The 17836-nt window shown below is 57.4% G+C and overlaps 1 protein-coding gene across 1 annotated transcript; it reads right to left on the bottom strand.

The window, feature by feature from the left end:
• Positions 1 to 342: 342 nt before the first annotated feature.
• LOC147659541 (uncharacterized) lies at positions 343 to 3249 on the bottom strand. The gene is given in 1 exon segment (XM_086951660.1): positions 343 to 3249. A coding segment is annotated over 1 exon segment (2907 nt).
• Between the last annotated feature and the right edge of the window lie 14587 nt (positions 3250 to 17836).

The raw sequence follows: 17836 nt of genomic DNA, 5'->3' as shown, positions 1-17836 counted from the left end.
AATAACTGCACCTAATTCTTTCAGTGTCTTAATGCCTAACACATTTTCTGGACATGACTTTGTAAGTAACAGATCAGTAGTTCGGGACAATGGACCTACTTCTAGAGTAACTGGTTTGGAAATCTCGTTAACTATTGGCTTTCCTGAAAATCCAAGGGAAATATTTCTAGAGCCTGAGAGCGGAGCCCCTGGAACCTCGTCGTGACTGATAGTAGTCCTACTTGCCCCTGTATCTATCAGAAACTTTCTGTCTTTCCCTAATACTTGACTGTGAACATAGGGACACTCTTGATCTACAGGTATCTCGATGAGAGGCAAGCCTACCTCCCTCTCTAGGCTGTTTCATGAATACTGCTGGTATTCTGGATACTCGGACTGTGCATACTGGTACATTTGCTGTGTAACATGCTGTGTTGCAGCAATAGGCTGCGGTATTGTAACTGTCTGTTGTGCATTCTGTGGTAACTGAGAAGTCTGTGAAACTTGTTCTTGTCTAGGCGGACGTGGTCTTTCTTTAGTCTTACCGGTAGCTATGTTGTGTTTCAGAACTGCACACTCGTTTATAAAATGACCTGGCTGTTTACAATAATTGCAGGTCCCTTTAACAGGAACTGCAGGATGACTGGCTTGATTCATACCCCTCTTCTGACTGTCTTGAGGAACAGATTGTGCAACTAATACTTTCATTTTTGTGTCTTTCATACGTTTCCTTTCATGATCTTGCTCTTCTCTGATTCTATTCTGGTGGTACTGGAGCATCTGTAACATTTGGGACGGAGTATTAGCTTGCCATGTACTTTCGACTTTCAAAACTCGATTTTTAACTTGTGGACTTGAATTCTCGACTAGTTTAGTAACAAAAAGATGAGGGTATGACTCGCTACTCGTCTTGAGACCACTGTTGATACTGAAACATTTCTCAAACCTAGAATAAAAATCACTAGTATCTTAGTCTTGTTTCTGTTTACAGGCTGAAATTGCATCCCAGTCTTCCTTTTTCGTGGCTAGTAATCTTGGCAAAACTTGTATTAATAGTTCGGGCAATTCTTTACATTTGTCTCCTAGACCGGTACCTGGTACTCGTATATTATCTTCAGCTTCTAGAGCTGCCCAATCTATCTTTTTCTCTCCCACCTCCCATTCTTTTTCTTTGAGTTTTTCATATATGCCCGCAGGCAACAGAACCTTTAACATTTTAATTATATCTGGATACGTGTATTCTCCCATACGGAGCATGTCTTTTAATTCACGGTGGAACCCTGCTGGATCTTTATCGTGACAGGGAATTAACTTCTTCATCTCTAAGAGTTCCATCTTGGTAATCGGGGTGTAAACAAATACTCGTTGCATTTCACCACCCTGTGTCCTAACTGGGTGTACTTCTCGTAACGGATGCTGTCTGTCTATGTAAAATGGTTTACTTTCTGGAGGTGAGACATGAACAAAATGCGGGTTCAGGAATGTTCTATATTTGTGGCGCTGTTCTAGAATTATACTAATTAAATCGGTACCTAGACCTTTCCATCTGTACTGTAGTAACTCGTTCAGAACATCATGTAACGGACCTGGATCAGAATGCTGACCCTCATACAGAGTAATGAGGTGCTAGATCATATACATACCCACCAGTCGCTGCTCGGCTGGGGGCAGTTTCAGAAACATTTGTGCCACTATTTCGTCTGGAAAAGTGGTAGAATCAGTAGTCCATCGGACTGCTGATCGGACTAGTTCTTGTTCATGCATGGTACTAAGTTCACTATAACCGATTCGTGATTTCAGAATGTGATCGGTAGCTTGAAATACTTGCTCTAGATTCTCTTGTTCTGGTGCTGGAAGAGAGAAAACTTTCTTGTGTTCTAGACGTGAATGTCGGTCGGAAAGTCTAGTTCTACCTACATACGCTATTCTGGAAGGATTCTCGTCTTCTGCTTCCTCAGTATCAGAGTTACTTTCTTTCTCGCTTACTAGTGCTTCTTTGCGTTGTTCGTGTAACCTTATTATTTCTTTACGTATTTTCTTGTACATACTCTCTATACTACTGAGTGTCTTGTGTCTTCCCTCGGCTATATGATCACTCCATTTCGTCAGAGCTCTCATTTCGGTCGGATCTTTAGTCGGATAATCTTGTTCTCTTATTAAACAATTTATTAGAAACTTTAATAGCATGAGCTGAGTCTCAGCTTTCCTTAGAGACATGACTTCGCCAATACTTTCTGGATCATCCCCTGTACGGATGAAACGATATATTCTGTCTAGATCTTCTTTCATATTTGGTAGGGTGTCCAAATACTCGGTCACCCGTCTTACGCGTAATGAATATATAACCATACTATCATCACCTGGGACCGGATCATAACGGCATTCGGTAAGAGCTCGCCTGATATCTGCAACTGACTGATGTTTGGGCGTGCGCTGTAACGCACGTTCATGTAACTCGGCTAATATTACACGTTTGTGTGGCGGCGGGGTACCAGGAGGACCTCCCCCCGCGGCCCCTAAACTGGAATCGTCGACTGATACTCTTCGTGCTGGCAGAGTGACCGATGTAGAGGGTACTTGTAATGTGGGCTGGACCGGGGGTACCGTAACGGGTGCCCCGGTGGCTGGAGGAGCAGAAATTACATTATTTGCAGGAGCTGGCGGAACAGGATTTGCATATTCTGGGACTGTGTCGTCCAAATAGGACGAGAGAAAAATATCAGCTGCGGTCGGTTTGTGACGTAGCTTGGTCGGAACTAGTGGTGGCGGGAAACTACTGGATGCCTCCGGGGTTGCTTTTGGCAAGCCCTCGGCAAGAAGAGGGTACATACCCTTAATAAGGGCATTCCTCTGTCTGTCTGACTGTTCGACTTTAACTCGTTCACCTACTTCGATTAACTCCCTTTCCTGGGCTCTTTCTATGGATTCTCTACTTAATTCTGTTTTTCTGATTTCTTTTTCTGTTCTTTTATGAGATTCTTTGCGCCATAACTCGATGGCATCTTTCTGTGACTGTCTGGCTTTCTTTTTCCATAATACTTCTTCTACTCGCATGATGCACTCGGCATCCCATGTGCCTGATACAGGCCATCTATACTTTTCTTCTAATTCCTTGGTATACTCGACCCATAGATCTAGATATAATATGGCATTTATGCCATGCTTGTGATACATAAAATGACCTGGACTGTCCCTAGGCGGGACAGGAACTGCTTCCTCGAGCAGACATTTTCTAGTTTTTAACTGACGTAACTTGGAGAACAGAGGCATGGCTGAACTAGAGTCTAGACACAATACAATACACAATGAACACGATGATTACTGAAAAACAACACATTCATACCACGACATTGAAAACACATTGAAGAACATTTAAAATAACAGTTCGGACAGAAACATTACCTGGAATACTGAGAACAGAAACACATGAATTTTCTCGAGAACAGAACTTACTAGAATTACTAGATGCACTGCTGAAACAGTACGAAACATACCGGTCTCATAAAGAGACACGTCAGGACCCGCATCCACTTAGGTGGACACTTCGTGTTGGATTTGCGTACCCAAACCCACGGACCAGAGACAAATTAATTGACCCTGTCTAGATACTACCCCAGCAACGGTACTCACCGGGCAGCAAAAACGGAAGGCCTCGGACTGGACTGGACTGCTACGACGACGGACTACGAACTTCGGACTTCAGTTACGGGTGGGCCTCCGGATACCTCGGACCTTGGACTCTCGGCTTGGGCTCTGGTCGGGACTCGCCGCGTTCCTCCACCGCCTCGTCTGGATGCTGGACCGCAACCTCCGTCTCCTCCGTGGGCCTGAGGGATACTTGAAGCAGAAATATCTGCACGTGCACGGTATGGTTCCGTCACGGCTGCAGAGGATCAGGGGGCCTGCGTGGCTTCTCCGGCGCGTGGGGAAAGGGCAAGTCCCTATTCGGGCACCATTATGTGGTAAATAAATAATTAAATACCTGTACTATTTTTCGGAATAATTAATTAACAGATAGCTCAATAAATAAGAGTCAAGATTCGAGGTAGCTGGAGTTTGCAGTTTTTAATACAGCATAAAGGACAGCAACAGGACAACCTGCACGGGAATAGGATGGCAGGGCCCGGCAGCTGCCGGGGCAGGATCTGGGATGAGCATAAGGGAATAACTTTTAATAACAGTGCACAATATTTATAGTTAAACAATTGCATTACATTCAGTGTAGTAGGCGTAGCAGTGGGCGGGGTTTGTAGCAGTCGCGAAAGATAAGGCAGAAAGTAGGTGTAACAAGAGGCGTGTACATAGACATGTGATGTAAACGTAACAGAATATGTCATAAATGGGGCGGAAACATGGAGGGGGCTACCTAAGGAGCCGGGACCTCTGACCTAGTGGTGCGCGCAAGCTGGCAATGACGTGTTACTAGGAGGAACTGGGGGCTATGACTTCTGCGCTAGAAGAGGAGACGAAAGTCTGGAGAGTCAGAGCGACATGTACCTAAACACTATCTAGTATCTGATGTTTAGAGAACATGTTGATAGAATCCAAAAGTTATCAGGGCAAAGGCTAACAGACTCTAAGACTGGTGCATGCATTATTCTACATGTAGTGCGGGTGCAAGGAATATTAAATGAACATTAATACAGTATTTCTCTTACATGGAGACGTAAAGGCTAAACGATGACTGAAACTATTGATGCGATTCAGTAGCTTTAGGAATGCAGAGAAGGAGTGCTGGACTGATAACTAGAATCATAACATACTCTTGGCAGACTGGCAGGCAGAGCCAGGCCGAGCCGGGCACTGTGAGGCAGGAAGTAAGTGAAGGGTCAGGGATACAGGTGGGGGCTGCATCGCTCCTCGGAGAGGGTTCAGGAGACAGGAGCTGAATCTGGGTCCGGGCCCTTTTGAGGCCTAGAAACGGGGACTTTTACTGAATTAACGTGCACACTATGAAACGTGGCAACATAGCTTTACATAGACCTAATACTCGTAGCTTTCACGAGAACTGGAAACTGGCATACTAGAGATGGACACAACTGTAATTGCGTCTTTAATCGGTCATAAGGGAATACATATGCATATTGATCATGCACATATAACATAAGATGGGGAACACGTAGGGACACAGAACATGGCAAAATTTACTTTTCCACAGTAAGATACCATGGGACAGGATGTTACGTATTAGCCTCGACTTCCCCCTATGCCGGGCTCCCGAACCGGACCAAATTGGCGCACAGGGGGGGGAGATGGATGTGAAAATATTCTTAACTGCACATCCTACAAAATGAGCAATACTGGTGACGTTAAGGCTTGTGCACTCGCACCTGTTCATTGAAACTTATAGGGAAGGCACAACCGATGCGGGGTGAAATTATAAAGCAGTAACATGCCTTACGGGTTAGCACCGCACGGCTGATCCCATTGAAATCGTGTAGTGCCCTTCCTTATAAATAGCTTGTCAATTTCGTAACAGGGTTACATGGGAGCAAACCAGAATAGTTATTTCAGGCAACCAGAATACCTCATGAGTATCTGTGCAACACTTTCAGTTTGGGGCCCGGGCCTCTTGGTTTGTGCTTTTCTGCTAGGCTGACATGGCTACTTTACACACCTCATTTTCCGGGCTAGTGGCATCTTGAAAATTCCGATTAAGGGGAAGAGGCCTAACTATTTGAAACTAGAACTGAGGAACTGAGCTAGGGGGCTTGCTCCCAAGCCGCCCCTGAAAATGGCCGCACTGGACGCCCTTACCCTTATGCGCCGGACATCACACAATGATGTCCCTAAAAATGGCCGCACCCGGCCGCCATTACGCACGTGCACCGGAATAGTAGGAAACTGCCGAAGACCAGCACCATCCCCGCGCTTGCTCGTATATGCATGTACTTTATCAAACCACACTGCGGTATAGAAATCACGTCGTTCCAGATGGGTGGGAGACTGACCCAAGTGTGCCAGCACAACAAACCTACAACCGATGTGCCGAGAAAGGCCCGAAAATAGCCGCCACCCCAACAACGAGATGACTGAATAATGGGCTCGGAGTGGAACACTAATGACGCAGAGTTAATATATTACCCGTCAGTGACGAGTATGTATGCTGGGATGACCACGTAATTTGAATATCTAACTGAATTAGCGCCGTGGTCAGAAGCGTTTCAAAAGAAACCACAGCAGGCACCGCCGAATTTCGGCGCCGATAGCCCGAGGCTAGTGCTAATGGGAATTACCTCATGCCTCTACCCCCTCCCTTCGAGCCAAGTCCGGGACAGCAGCAATAACAACAACATGCCGAAAATAACTCTGTATTCCCCGTGGCGGTTAGCAGCATGGAACCGGCGACACCCGCCTGTGATCGCCTCGTGCCAAGGTACCCGCGGGACTGCGCTCGGCACAATACCACCACCACCCGTGCTCCCGCCGAACCCCAGACAACTTGCCCCCAAAGTTTAGGAGGCCGTGACCCATATGCACAACACTCACTGCCCCCAGAAGGGCGAAACAGCCCGACGCACCCGCTGCCCGACCTAGCATGCGCTTGATTCTGCTGAGCCGCAACGGGTCAACGCCCCAGGCAGCCAAGGCCTCAAAGCCCACTCTCTCAACGCCGCTGGGCCGCTAATCTGGGGAACGAGGCTGCCCTCCCCCCAAGGGGACCACGCCAGGATATAGGAGCAACGGGACCCAGCAGACTCCTCGGACACATACCGCACAAGCAAATGACCCCTGCTGCCATCATCCAAAACACACCTTCCCGTTACTCGCGCACAAACCAGACACAATGTTACTAGCGTATCTCACGACAAACGACGCAGGGCAAGTCACCCGCCGAGACGGTGCACCATACGATCTGATCGTGTAGCAGGGGGAACCCCAGCAAGAAATGTTTAAAGGCCCCCCGCCCGGCAACGAGTCGGAAACATGATCCCGTAAGACCAAATGGCCGCCAGGAGGTGATTGGGGGCGGTCGGCCATTAACCTCCAGGCCAAGGCCCTATTTCGACTCAGCCACTGGTCCGGACAGATGATGCCACCCCACGCCGCATACCTGCCGATGAATGCGCGGGGAGCCACAATAAAAGGCCTGTGTTCGCATTTGAGCAATGGTAGGGGACGTGCCACGCTCAACTTGTGACCATGCGCCCCTGGGCAATGCCCTAACGTGATAGAAAACAAATGAAATGAAGAGCTGTGACACACAGTGAGCAGTAACGAACAAATTCAAACCGGGCTGAAGATTGGATCCCTGTCGCACTCCAGACCAATTTCACACTAATTGAAGCACAAAAACATTGAGAAACATGCACGCTATATCATCAGCGCCCGGCAGAGCCAGGGGAATTCGTATTTCAAAACCAGCATGTACACAACAAGTTCCTGAGCAGGGGAACGAACCTTCTATACCAAATGCTGCAGCCTGCACGTGAAATAAAATTAGTTCTAAACACCACGCTAGCAAGCGTTGAAACTGCAGAACGATTCCATGCTATTAAGGGGGGGGCGTTCTAAGACAGGCCTGCCTGAAAGGGTCCTGGCCGAAAATTACAACAGCTAACGCCTGCGCACGTGTTACCCATCTGCTCCCCCTTCTTATTTCTTAACGCGCTGTGCCTGACCATAAATAAAAACGGACTCGCAGCCTTGCAATAGTTATATGTATCCGATCCTCATCATACTCTTTGCATACCGTGTACAGAGGTAGGGGAGGAGGACAGCGCCTCGATTGCCCCACAGAAACGCGAGACGATGGAGTAATAGTACCCCAGGAGGGAGACGTAATGAAGGCACCGAGAAACAACCAACTGCTCCGTAGGAACACGCACTCACGAGCTAAGGTAAGCGCCTCGCATGCCACGCAGAAAACGAGACGCTGGAGTAATAGTACCCCTGGAGGGAGACAACAAACAACTGCTCCGATGGGACAATAACTCCCGAGCACAACATGACTAAGGGCAAGGACTGCTTAAAAGTCCCATGCATTAAACAAAGTGTTACCCAACGAGGAGGGGGTGGGGGGGCCGCCGGGGCCGCACCAGTGACCCACATGCCCCCGAACAAGACAATTGCCTAAACGCATCTCCGTGGGAACGCGGCCCACCCAAGTCCTCCCCACTCACCACAGGCAACACGAACCGTCGAACGCCGGGAAACACGTCGCAAGACCGGACCTCTGGCCGGCGACCAGAGGCGAGACAAAAGAGTGTCCCAACGTGGAACTGCGACGTCCGGGGCGGCAAAGAGGCCTCCCCAACGGGGCAGGGGTCTGAAGTACTCCAGACGGCCCCTCCCAGCCGCCCCGGACGTGCATCACTTACCAGTCTCCACCAACCAGGGGAGACTGCCTCGGGTGAGGAAACTAGTGCGTCATGCGGGGGCGGGACAGCCCTCCGTGACTAGGAGCCCGCCCTCCTAATGGCCACTGCGTGGCCTCGGGCAGGCGTATTCTAGCAATAAATCTGTTTACTTCCTTTAAGGTAAACCTTGGAAAGCGACGTTGGCTAAATCTGAATTCGTATTATATTGGTTTCTTTGGTGTGCTGTGCTCCTCACTGCTCCACTCCAGGGCAGCAGTGACGTGGGGTTGGTTTTGATGTAGCGCCACGTCTACTGATGTAGCGCCAACCCTGCTGGATCTGCCCACTCCGATGGCGTGTGGAGTGAGGCTGCCCGCTCCCTGCCTCCCATCAAGTCCTTGGGGCTTCGGCGGAGCGGGCAAGGCCCTTGGGGAACCAGCAGCTCCCCGAATCCCACGGCAGCGCCCCGAGGCAGCCGCAAATGATGCCCCAGAACAGTGCAGCCTGAAGCCATCGCCTCAAGGCGCCTTGCGAGGTCTGATGAGCAGCATGGTGCCTGCCTCACCCTGGTTACAAGATAGCAATGCTCAAGCTCAGCCCGCAGGGTAATAATGTCCTTAACAGACTCTATCATAATACAAGGAGTCACTTGTCCGCGTGTGACGTAGTATTGCAGCCAATGCACTTCCGGCGCAGCCTAAGGCATCATCACAGCAAAAGCAGATGTCAGCAAAGCTGCAGCCACGTGGGGGTTCAGCATTGTTTTGAAGGGAAAGCTCAGCCTGTGCTTGAATAATGGCTCGAACCAATAACATTGCAAGAATGAGCCCCGTCAGCTGACAGTATCACAGCAATGCTGCGACAGCAATGACGTCAATGCTACTGGGCACTGAGCGTTTCCAGGACTGGAAACTCAAGTTGTGAAAACGAGGTAACCCGGCGTGTACCGCCCACCCCCCACCCCCCCCGTGGTGGCATGTGCAGAGAGGACAAGGTTTGAATGGGCCTTTAGAGTGCTGACGAGTGTGGCCCGGGGCAGTGTGAGTGGTTGGCAATCCAAGCATTTGGTCGCATTATTAAAGATTGAGCTATTGGCATTGCTAAATAATGCAACACCATAGCTGAACCTTTAATAACGCGAGAGCGGGTATGAGAGCGCTTTACATGTCACCACACATTCCACCTCAGCACTCATTCCCTTTGGGGGGCTCGGGAGGTGAGGTGATTTGCCCAGAATCACAGGATGTGTGAGCGACACTCCCGGGAGCGGTGTGAGCGGTTACTCTGCAGGTATTTAAAGGCCCGAGCCGAGCGCAGCTGACCCTGGTTGAGGCTCCGCGCTGGATTCCTTGTTCGCGTGTGGACCCAGACCATGCGCCTGCTCGGACCCTGCTCCTGGTGCTCCTGGTGCTCCTGCTCCTGCTGCTCCCGGTGCTCCTGCTGCTCCCGGTGCTCCTGCTGCTCCCTGTGCTCCTGCTCCCGGTGCTCCTGCTGCTCCCGGTGCTCCTGCTGCTCCTGCTGCTCCCTGTGCTCCTGCTCCCGGTGCTCCCGCTGTGCCTGTGCTCCCGCTGCTCCCGGTGCTCCCGCTGTGCCTGTGCTCCCGCTGCTCCCGCTCCCGGTGCTCCCGCTGTGCCTGTGCTCCCGCTGCTCCCGGTGCTCCTGCTCCTGCTCCCGGTGCTCCCGCTGCTCCCGGTGCTCCTGCTGCTCCTGCTGCTCCCGGTGCTCCTGGTGCTCCTGGTGCTCCTGCTCCTGCTCCTGCTCCAGGTGCTCCCGCTGCTCCCGGTGCTCCTGCTGTGCCTGCTCCTGCTGTGCCTGCTGCTCCGCCTCTGAGCCCCAGATGGCCGCAGCCGACCCCTGGCCCGTGCGCCTGCCGGCGGCTGCTCCTCCGCGTCATCGAGGAGGTGCCCCTGACCCCGGGGGCCCAGGAGCTGCTGCGCCTCAACGCCCAGGAGCTGCTGCGGGCCGTCCGCCGCCTGCCCGCCCCCCGCCAGCCCCAGCAGGTGGCCCCGCTGCTGGAGGAGGCCTGTGGCCTCGGGCTGCTGCCCCCCGCCGCCCAGCAGGCCCTGGCACAGAGCCTGCTCCAGCGCCCGGACCTGCCCCACTGCCAGCGGGTGCTGTGGGCCGCGCACCGGGCGGCGGAGAGGGAGCGGCGGCTGCTGGCCCTGGCCGGCCCGGGGTCCCTCCGGAACACCTTATACCTGCACCTGGAGGACCTGCTGTGCGGCCTCTACGTGCCCCAGCTCAGCCAGCAGGGGGCCTACACGGCCACCCTGACTGACGCCGCCGGAACCTCCACCCAGCACCGCGTGGACCTGGCCTTCGGGGAGCGCAGGAGCCGGGTGGGCCTCTACCTGGCCTGCCTGCTGGACCCCCCGGACGCGCAGGCCCTGGCGGCCGGCCGGGCCCCCCTGAAGGCCATCATGGGGGCCACTCAAGCCACCGCCCCCGGAGGGGTCACCACACCGGAGGGCGGCCGGGACTGCCTGCTGCTGGTGGTCTCCACTGCTGAGCCCCCCCAGCCGCTGCGGACGCTGCTGGCGCGCCATAGCAGCGGGGGCTCCAGCAGGGAGCTTTATGAAGAGGATTGGAGGCTGCCCCCCCGGGAGGTGCGGGCCTCTCTCGTGGCCGTCATGCCACCCTGGCGATGACGCTTTGAACTGTATATATTGTATATATGTCAATAAATCCGTGTTGAGTGCACCTCGAGTCCGTGGCCGGTCCTTTGTCGCAGCTCTGCCCGTGGAGCTGCCGAGAGTGTTGCAAAGCTGGAGGGAAGGGCCGTCCCTGCTCTGCCAGTGTGGGCGCTGCCATGAGAGGACAGCCTGGGCTGGAGGGCAGGGCCGTCCCTGCTCTGCCAGTGGGCGCTGCCATGAGAGGACAGCCTGGGCTGGAGGGAAGGGCCGTCCCTGCTCTGCCAGTGTGGGCGCTGCCATGAGAGGACAGCCTGGGCTGGAGGGAAGGGCCGTCCCTGCTCTGCCAGTGGGCGCTGCCATGAGAGCACAGCCTGGGCTGGAGGGAAGGGCCGTCCCTGCTCTGCCAGTGTGGGCTCTGCCATGAGAGTACAGCCTGGGCTGGAGGGAAGGGCCGTCCCTGCTCTGCCAGTGGGCGCTGCCATGAGAGCACAGCCTGGGCTGGAGGGAAGGGCCGTCCCTGCTCTGCCAGTGGGCGCTGCCATGAGAGGGCAGCCTGGGCTGGAGGGAAGGGCCGTCCCTGCTCTGCCAGTGGGCGCTGCCATGAGAGGACAGCCTGGGCTGGAGGGAAGGGCCGTCCCTGCTCTGCCAGTGTGGGCGCTGCCATGAGAGGACAGCCTGGGCTGGAGGGAAGGGCCGTCCCTGCTCTGCCAGTGTGGGCGCTGCCATGAGAGCACAGCCTGGGCTGGAGGGAAGGGCCGTCCCTGCTCTGCTAGTGGGCGCTGCCATGAGAGGGCAGCCTGGGCTGGAGGGCAGGGCCGTCCCTGCTCTGCCAGTGGGCGCTGCCAGGAGAGGACAGCCTGGGCTGGAGGGAAGGGCCGTCCCTGCTCTGCCAGTGTGGGCGCTGCCATGAGAGGACAGCCTGGGCTGGAGGGAAGGGCCGTCTCTGCTCTGCCAGTGGGCGCTGCCATGAGAGCACAGCCTGGGCTGGAGGGAAGGGCCGTCCCTGCTCTGCCAGTGTGGACGCTGCCATGAGAGCACAGCCTGGGCTGGAGGGAAGGGCCGTCCCTGCTCTGCCAGTGTGGGCGCTGCCATGAGAGGACAGCCTGGGCTGGAGGGAAAGGTCGTCCCTGGCTCTGCCAGCGTGGGCGCTGCCATGAGAGGACAGCCTGGGCTGGAGGGAAGGGCCGTCCCTGCTCTGCCAGTGTGGGCGCTGCCATGAGAGCACAGCCTGGGCTGGAGGAAAGGGCCGTCCCTGCTCTGCCAGTGTGGGCGCTGCCGTGAGAGGACAGCCTGGGCTGGAGGGAAGGGCCGTCCCTGCTCTGCCAGTGTGGGCACTGCCGTGAGAGCACAGCCTGGGCTGGAGGGAAGGGCCGTCCCTGCTCTGCCAGTGTGGGCGCTGCCGTGAGAGGACAGCCTGGGCTGGAGGGAAGGGCCGTCCCTGCTCTGCCAGTGTGGGCGCTGCCGTGAGAGCACAGCCTGGGCTGGAGGGAAGGGCCGTCCCTGCTCTGCCAGTGTGGGCGCTGCCATGAGAGGACAGCCTGGGCTGGAGGGGAAGGGCCGTCCCTGCTCTGCCAGTGTGGGCGCTGCCATGAGAGGACAGCCTGGGCTGGAGGGAAGGGCCGTCCCTGCTCTGCCAGTGTGGGCGCTGCCATGAGAGCACAGCCTGGGCTGGAGGGAAGGGCCGTCCCTGCTCTGCCAGTGTGGGCGCTGCCATGAGAGGACAGCCTGGGCTGGAGGGGAAGGGCCGTCCCTGCTCTGCCGGTGTGGGCGCTGCCATGAGAGCACAGCCTGGGCTGGAGGGAAGGGCCATCCCTGCTCTGCCAGTGGGCGCTGCCATGAGAGCACAGCCTGGGCTGGAGGGCAGGGCCGTCCCTGCTCTGCCAGTGTGGGCGCTGCCATGAGAGGACAGCCTGGGCTGGAGGGAAGGGCCGTCCCTGCTCTGCCAGTGTGGGCGCTGCCATGAGAGCACAGCCTGGGCTGGAGGAAAGGGCCGTCCCTGCTCTGCCAGTGTGGGCGCTGCCATGAGAGCACAGCCTGGGCTGGAGGGAAGGGCCGTCCCTGCTCTGCCAGTGTGGGCGCTGCCATGAGAGCACAGCCTGGGCTGGAGGGAAGGGCCGTCCCTGCTCTGCCAGTGTGGGCGCTGCCATGAGAGTACAGCCTGGGCTGGAGGGAAGGGCCGTCCCTGCTCTGCCAGTGGGCGCTGCCATGAGAGGACAGCCTGGGCTGGAGGGAAGGGCCGTCCCTGCTCTGAAAGTGGGCGCTGCCATGAGAGGACAGCCTGGGCTGGAGGGAAGGGCCGTCCCTGCTCTGCCAGTGTGGGCACTGCCATGAGAGCACAGCCTGGGCTGGAGGGAAGGGCCGTCCCCTGCTCTGCCAGTGTGGGCGCTGCCATGAGAGGACACCCTGGGCTGGATGGAAGGGCCGTCCCTGCTCTGCCAGTGTGGGCGCTGCCATGAGAGCACAGCCTGGGCTGGAGGGAAGGGCCGTCCCTGCTCTGCCAGTGGGCGCTGCCATGAGAGTACAGCCTGTGCTGGAGGGAAGGGCCGTCCCTGCTCTGCCAGTGTGGGCGCTGCCATGAGAGCACAGCCTGGGCTGGAGGGCAGGGCCGTCCCTGCTCTGCCAGTGTGGGCGCTGCCATGAGAGGACAGCCTGGGCTGGAGGGAAGGGCCGTCCCTGCTCTGCCAGTGTGGGCGCTGCCATGAGAGCACAGCCTGGGCTGGAGGAAAGGGCCGTCCCTGCTCTGCCAGTGTGGGCGCTGCCATGAGAGCACAGCCTGGGCTGGAGGGAAGGGCCGTCCCTGCTCTGCCAGTGTGGGCGCTGCCATGAGAGCACAGCCTGGGCTGGAGGGAAGGGCCGTCCCTGCTCTGCCAGTGTGGGCGCTGCCATGAGAGCACAGCCTGGGCTGGAGGGAAGGGCCGTCCCTGCTCTGCCAGTGTGGGCGCTGCCATGAGAGGACACCCTGGGCTGGAGGGAAGGGCCGTCCCTGCTCTGCCAGTGTGGGCGCTGCCATGAGAGTACAGCCTGGGCTGGAGGGAAGGGCCGTCCCTGCTCTGCCAGTGGGCGCTGCCATGAGAGGACAGCCTGGGCTGGAGGGAAGGGCCGTCCCTGCTCTGAAAGTGGGCGCTGCCATGAGAGGACAGCCTGGGCTGGAGGGAAGGGCCGTCCCTGCTCTGCCAGTGTGGGCACTGCCATGAGAGCACAGCCTGGGCTGGAGGGAAGGGCCGTCCCCTGCTCTGCCAGTGTGGGCGCTGCCATGAGAGGACACCCTGGGCTGGATGGAAGGGCCGTCCCTGCTCTGCCAGTGTGGGCGCTGCCATGAGAGCACAGCCTGGGCTGGAGGGAAGGGCCGTCCCTGCTCTGCCAGTGGGCGCTGCCATGAGAGTACAGCCTGTGCTGGAGGGAAGGGCCGTCCCTGCTCTGCCAGTGTGGGCGCTGCCATGAGAGCACAGCCTGGGCTGGAGGGAAGGGCCGTCCCGGCTCTGCCAGTGTGGGCGCTGCCATGAGAGTACAGCCTGGGCTGGAGGGAAGGGCCGTCCTTGCTCTGCCAGTGTGGGCGCTGCCATGAGAGCACAGCCTGGGCTGGAGGAAAGGGCCGTCCCTGCTCTGCCAGTGTGGGCGCTGCCATGGGAGCACAGCCTGGGCTGGAGGGAAGGGCCGTCCCTACTCTGCCAGTGTGGGCGCTGCCGAGAGTGTTGCAAAGCTGGAGGGAAGGGCCTTCCCTGCTCTGCCAGTGTGGGCACTGCCATGAGAGTACAGCCTGGGCTGGAGGGAAGGGCCGTCCCTGCTCTGCCAGTGGGCGCTGCCATGAGAGGACAGCCTGGGCTGGAGGGAAGGGCCGTCCCTGCTCTGCCAGTGTGGGCACTGCCATGAGAGCACAGCCTGGGCTGGAGGGAAGGGCCGTCCCCCGCTCTGCCAGTGTGGGCGCTGCCATGAGAGGACACCCTGGGCTGGAGGGAAGGGCCGTCCCTGCTCTGCCAGTGTGGGCGCTGCCATGAGAGGACAGCCTGGGCTGGGGGGAAGGGCCGTCCCTGCTCTGCCAGTGGGCGCTGCCATGAGAGTACAGCCTGGGCTGGAGGGAAGGGCCGTCCCTGCTCTGCCAGTGTGGGCGCTGCCATGAGAGCACAGCCTGGGCTGGAGGGAAGGGCCGTCCCTGCTCTGCCAGTGTGGGCGCTGCCATGAGAGGACACCCTGGGCTGGAGGGAAGGGCCGTCCCTGCTCTGCCAGTGTGGGCGCTGCCATGAGAGGACACCCTGGGCTGGAGGGAAGGGCCGTCCCTGCTCTGCCAGTGTGGGCGCTGCCATGAGAGGGCAGCCTGGGCTGGAGGGAAGGGCCGTCCCTGCTCTGCCAGTGTGGGCGCTGCCATGAGAGTACAGCCTGGGCTGGAGGGAAGGGCCGTCCCTGCTCTGCCAGTGTGGGCGCTGCCATGAGAGCACAGCCTCGGCTGGAGGGAAGGGCCGTCCCTGCTCTGCCAGTGTGGGCGCTGCCATGAGAGTACAGCCTGGGCTGGAGGGAAGGGTCGTCCCTGCTCTGCCAGTGTGGGCGCTGCCATGAGAGTACAGCCTGGGCTGGAGGGAAGGGCCGTTCCTGCTCTGCCAGTGTGGGCGCTGCCATGAGAGCACAGCCTGTGTCCTGGCGTGGTCCACGCACCCTGCCTCAGTGGCTAGAGACGGGGGGCGCTCGCATGTGTCCTGGCGTGGTCCACGCACCCTGCCTCAGTAGCTAGAGACGGGGGGCGCTCGCATGTGTCCTGGCGTGGTCCACGCACCCGGCCTCAGTAGCTAGAGACGGGGGGCACTCACGTGTCCTGGCGTGGTCCACGCACCCTGCCTCGGTGGCTAGAGACGGGGGGCGCTCGCATGTGTCCTGGCGTGGTCCACGCACCCTGCCTCGGTGACTAGAGACGGGGAGCGCTCACGTGTCCTGGCGTGGTCCACGCACCCTGCCTCGGTGGCTAGAGACGGGGGGCGCTCACGTGTCCTTGCGTGGTCCACGCACCCTGCCTCGGTGGCTAGAGACGGGGAGCGCTCGCATGTGTCCTGGCGTGGTCCACGCACCCTGCCTCGGTGGCTAGAGACGGGGGGTGCTCGCATGTGTCCTGGCGTGGTCCACACACCCTGCCTCGGTGGCTAGAGACGGGGGGCGCTCGCATGTGTCCTGGCGTGGTCCGCGCACCCTGCCTCGGTGACTAGAGACGGGGAGCGCTCACGTGTCCTGGCGTGGTCCACGCACCCTGCCTCGGTGGCTAGAGACGGGGGGCGCTCACGTGTCCTGGCGTGGTCCATGCACCCCGCCTCGGTGGCTAGAGACGGGGAGCGCTCACATGTCCTGGCGTGGTCCACACACCCTGCCTCAGGAGCTAGAGACGGGGGGTGCTCGCATGTGTCCTGGCGTGGTCCACGCACCCTGCCTCAGTGGCTAGAGACGGGGGCGCTCGCATGTGTCCTGGCGTGGTCCACGCACTCTGCCTCGGTGGCTAGAGAAGGGGGGACTCGCATGTGTCCTGGCGTGGTCCACGCACCCTGCCCCGGTGGCTAGAGACGGGGGGTGCTCGCATGTGTCCTGGCGTGGTCCACGCACTCTGCCTCGGTGGCTAGAGACGGGGGGGCGCTCGCATGTGTCCTGGCGTGGTCCACGCACCCTGCCCCGGTGGCTAGAGACGGGGGGCGCTCGCATGTGTCCTGGCGTGGTCCACACACCCTGCCTCAGTAGCTAGAGACGGGGGGTGCTCGCATGTGTCCTGGCGTGGTCCACGCACCCTGCCTCGGTGGCTAGAGACGGGGGGCGCTCGCATGTGTCCTGGCGTGGTCCACGCACCCTGCCTCGGTGGCTAGAGACGGGGCGCTCGCATGTGTCCTGGCGTGGTCCACGCACCCTGCCTCGGTGACTAGAGACGGGGAGAGCTCACATGTGTCCTGCCCTGCAGCCACCTCCACGCCAGAGTGCCTTCAGGACCTTTCTGTGGGAGGGTTCTTTCCCTCGTCCCCTCCGGTGTTACTCCCAGGCCCCCACCCCTCCCACCTCTCTCCAGGCCTCTTATCTGATTACCCTCTCTCCATATCTGTTCTGCAGCTAAATCCTCTTCTCTTTAGGTCGCATCCCTCTCGCAGTGCACTGTCAACCTTTCGCCTGGAAATCCTAACCTTCAGCGTTAAAGCATTCCTGTTTCTTGTTCCTTTGGTTAAAGCACTCCATGAGACTGCATGTGATCTCCCTCGTGTGCTTTTATTCCTCCTCACTCTCAGTCCATGTTGTCTCTTCACCCCGCCCACTTCTGCCACCAGCTCAACCATTATTAGGTCTCGCCTAGTTATTGCGTAAGCAATCGCTATGCGAGAGATTTAGAAGGGGAACAGGAAAATGCTGCCAAAGACCTTTGCAATGCGGTTTATGGCCAGTGCATGTGAGGCATTCACGCGCGAAGCTGGCATCTGGCATCGCACTTGAAAGCAGCAGACTGCTTTCACCAGCGTGCTCGGCCTCACTTCCTGCTCCCCCTTTTACAGCAATTAACTTTCGTTATCGCTCGCACCCCATATGCTCGTTCCTCCCACCCTCCCTTTAATGTCCGCTTTTCTTGTTGTTTGGATGTCTAGTATGCTTTTACTGCTCTTTGTCCCACTCACTTCACCCACGACACTATTGTCCCTCCTCCCTTCAAACCCATCCCACTGTGCTGTCCTAACCTCACAATCATATGTTTTTCCCCACTTTTTTATTTGGAAGGTCTAACAGCTGCCATTTAGCTCCACTACATCAATAACACTATTGCCGAAGTACGTGACGTCTGCCATCTAAGACCAATCAGTTAAAAGAAAATGGTATATGGTGCCTGTCATGTCAAGATTAGCAGCAGCTGCATCATCTCACCTTTGTTTTTTGCCGATGCAATGCAGCGTCGCTGTAAAGCATTTTGCTGATTAAAAG

This window comes from Lissotriton vulgaris, unplaced genomic scaffold (genome assembly GCF_964263255.1).
Source record: "Lissotriton vulgaris unplaced genomic scaffold, aLisVul1.2 SCAFFOLD_882, whole genome shotgun sequence".
NCBI lineage: Eukaryota > Metazoa > Chordata > Amphibia > Caudata > Salamandridae > Lissotriton > Lissotriton vulgaris.
The sequence above is the reverse complement of the archived record's forward strand: the minus strand, read 5'-3'. Positions and strand labels throughout refer to the sequence as shown.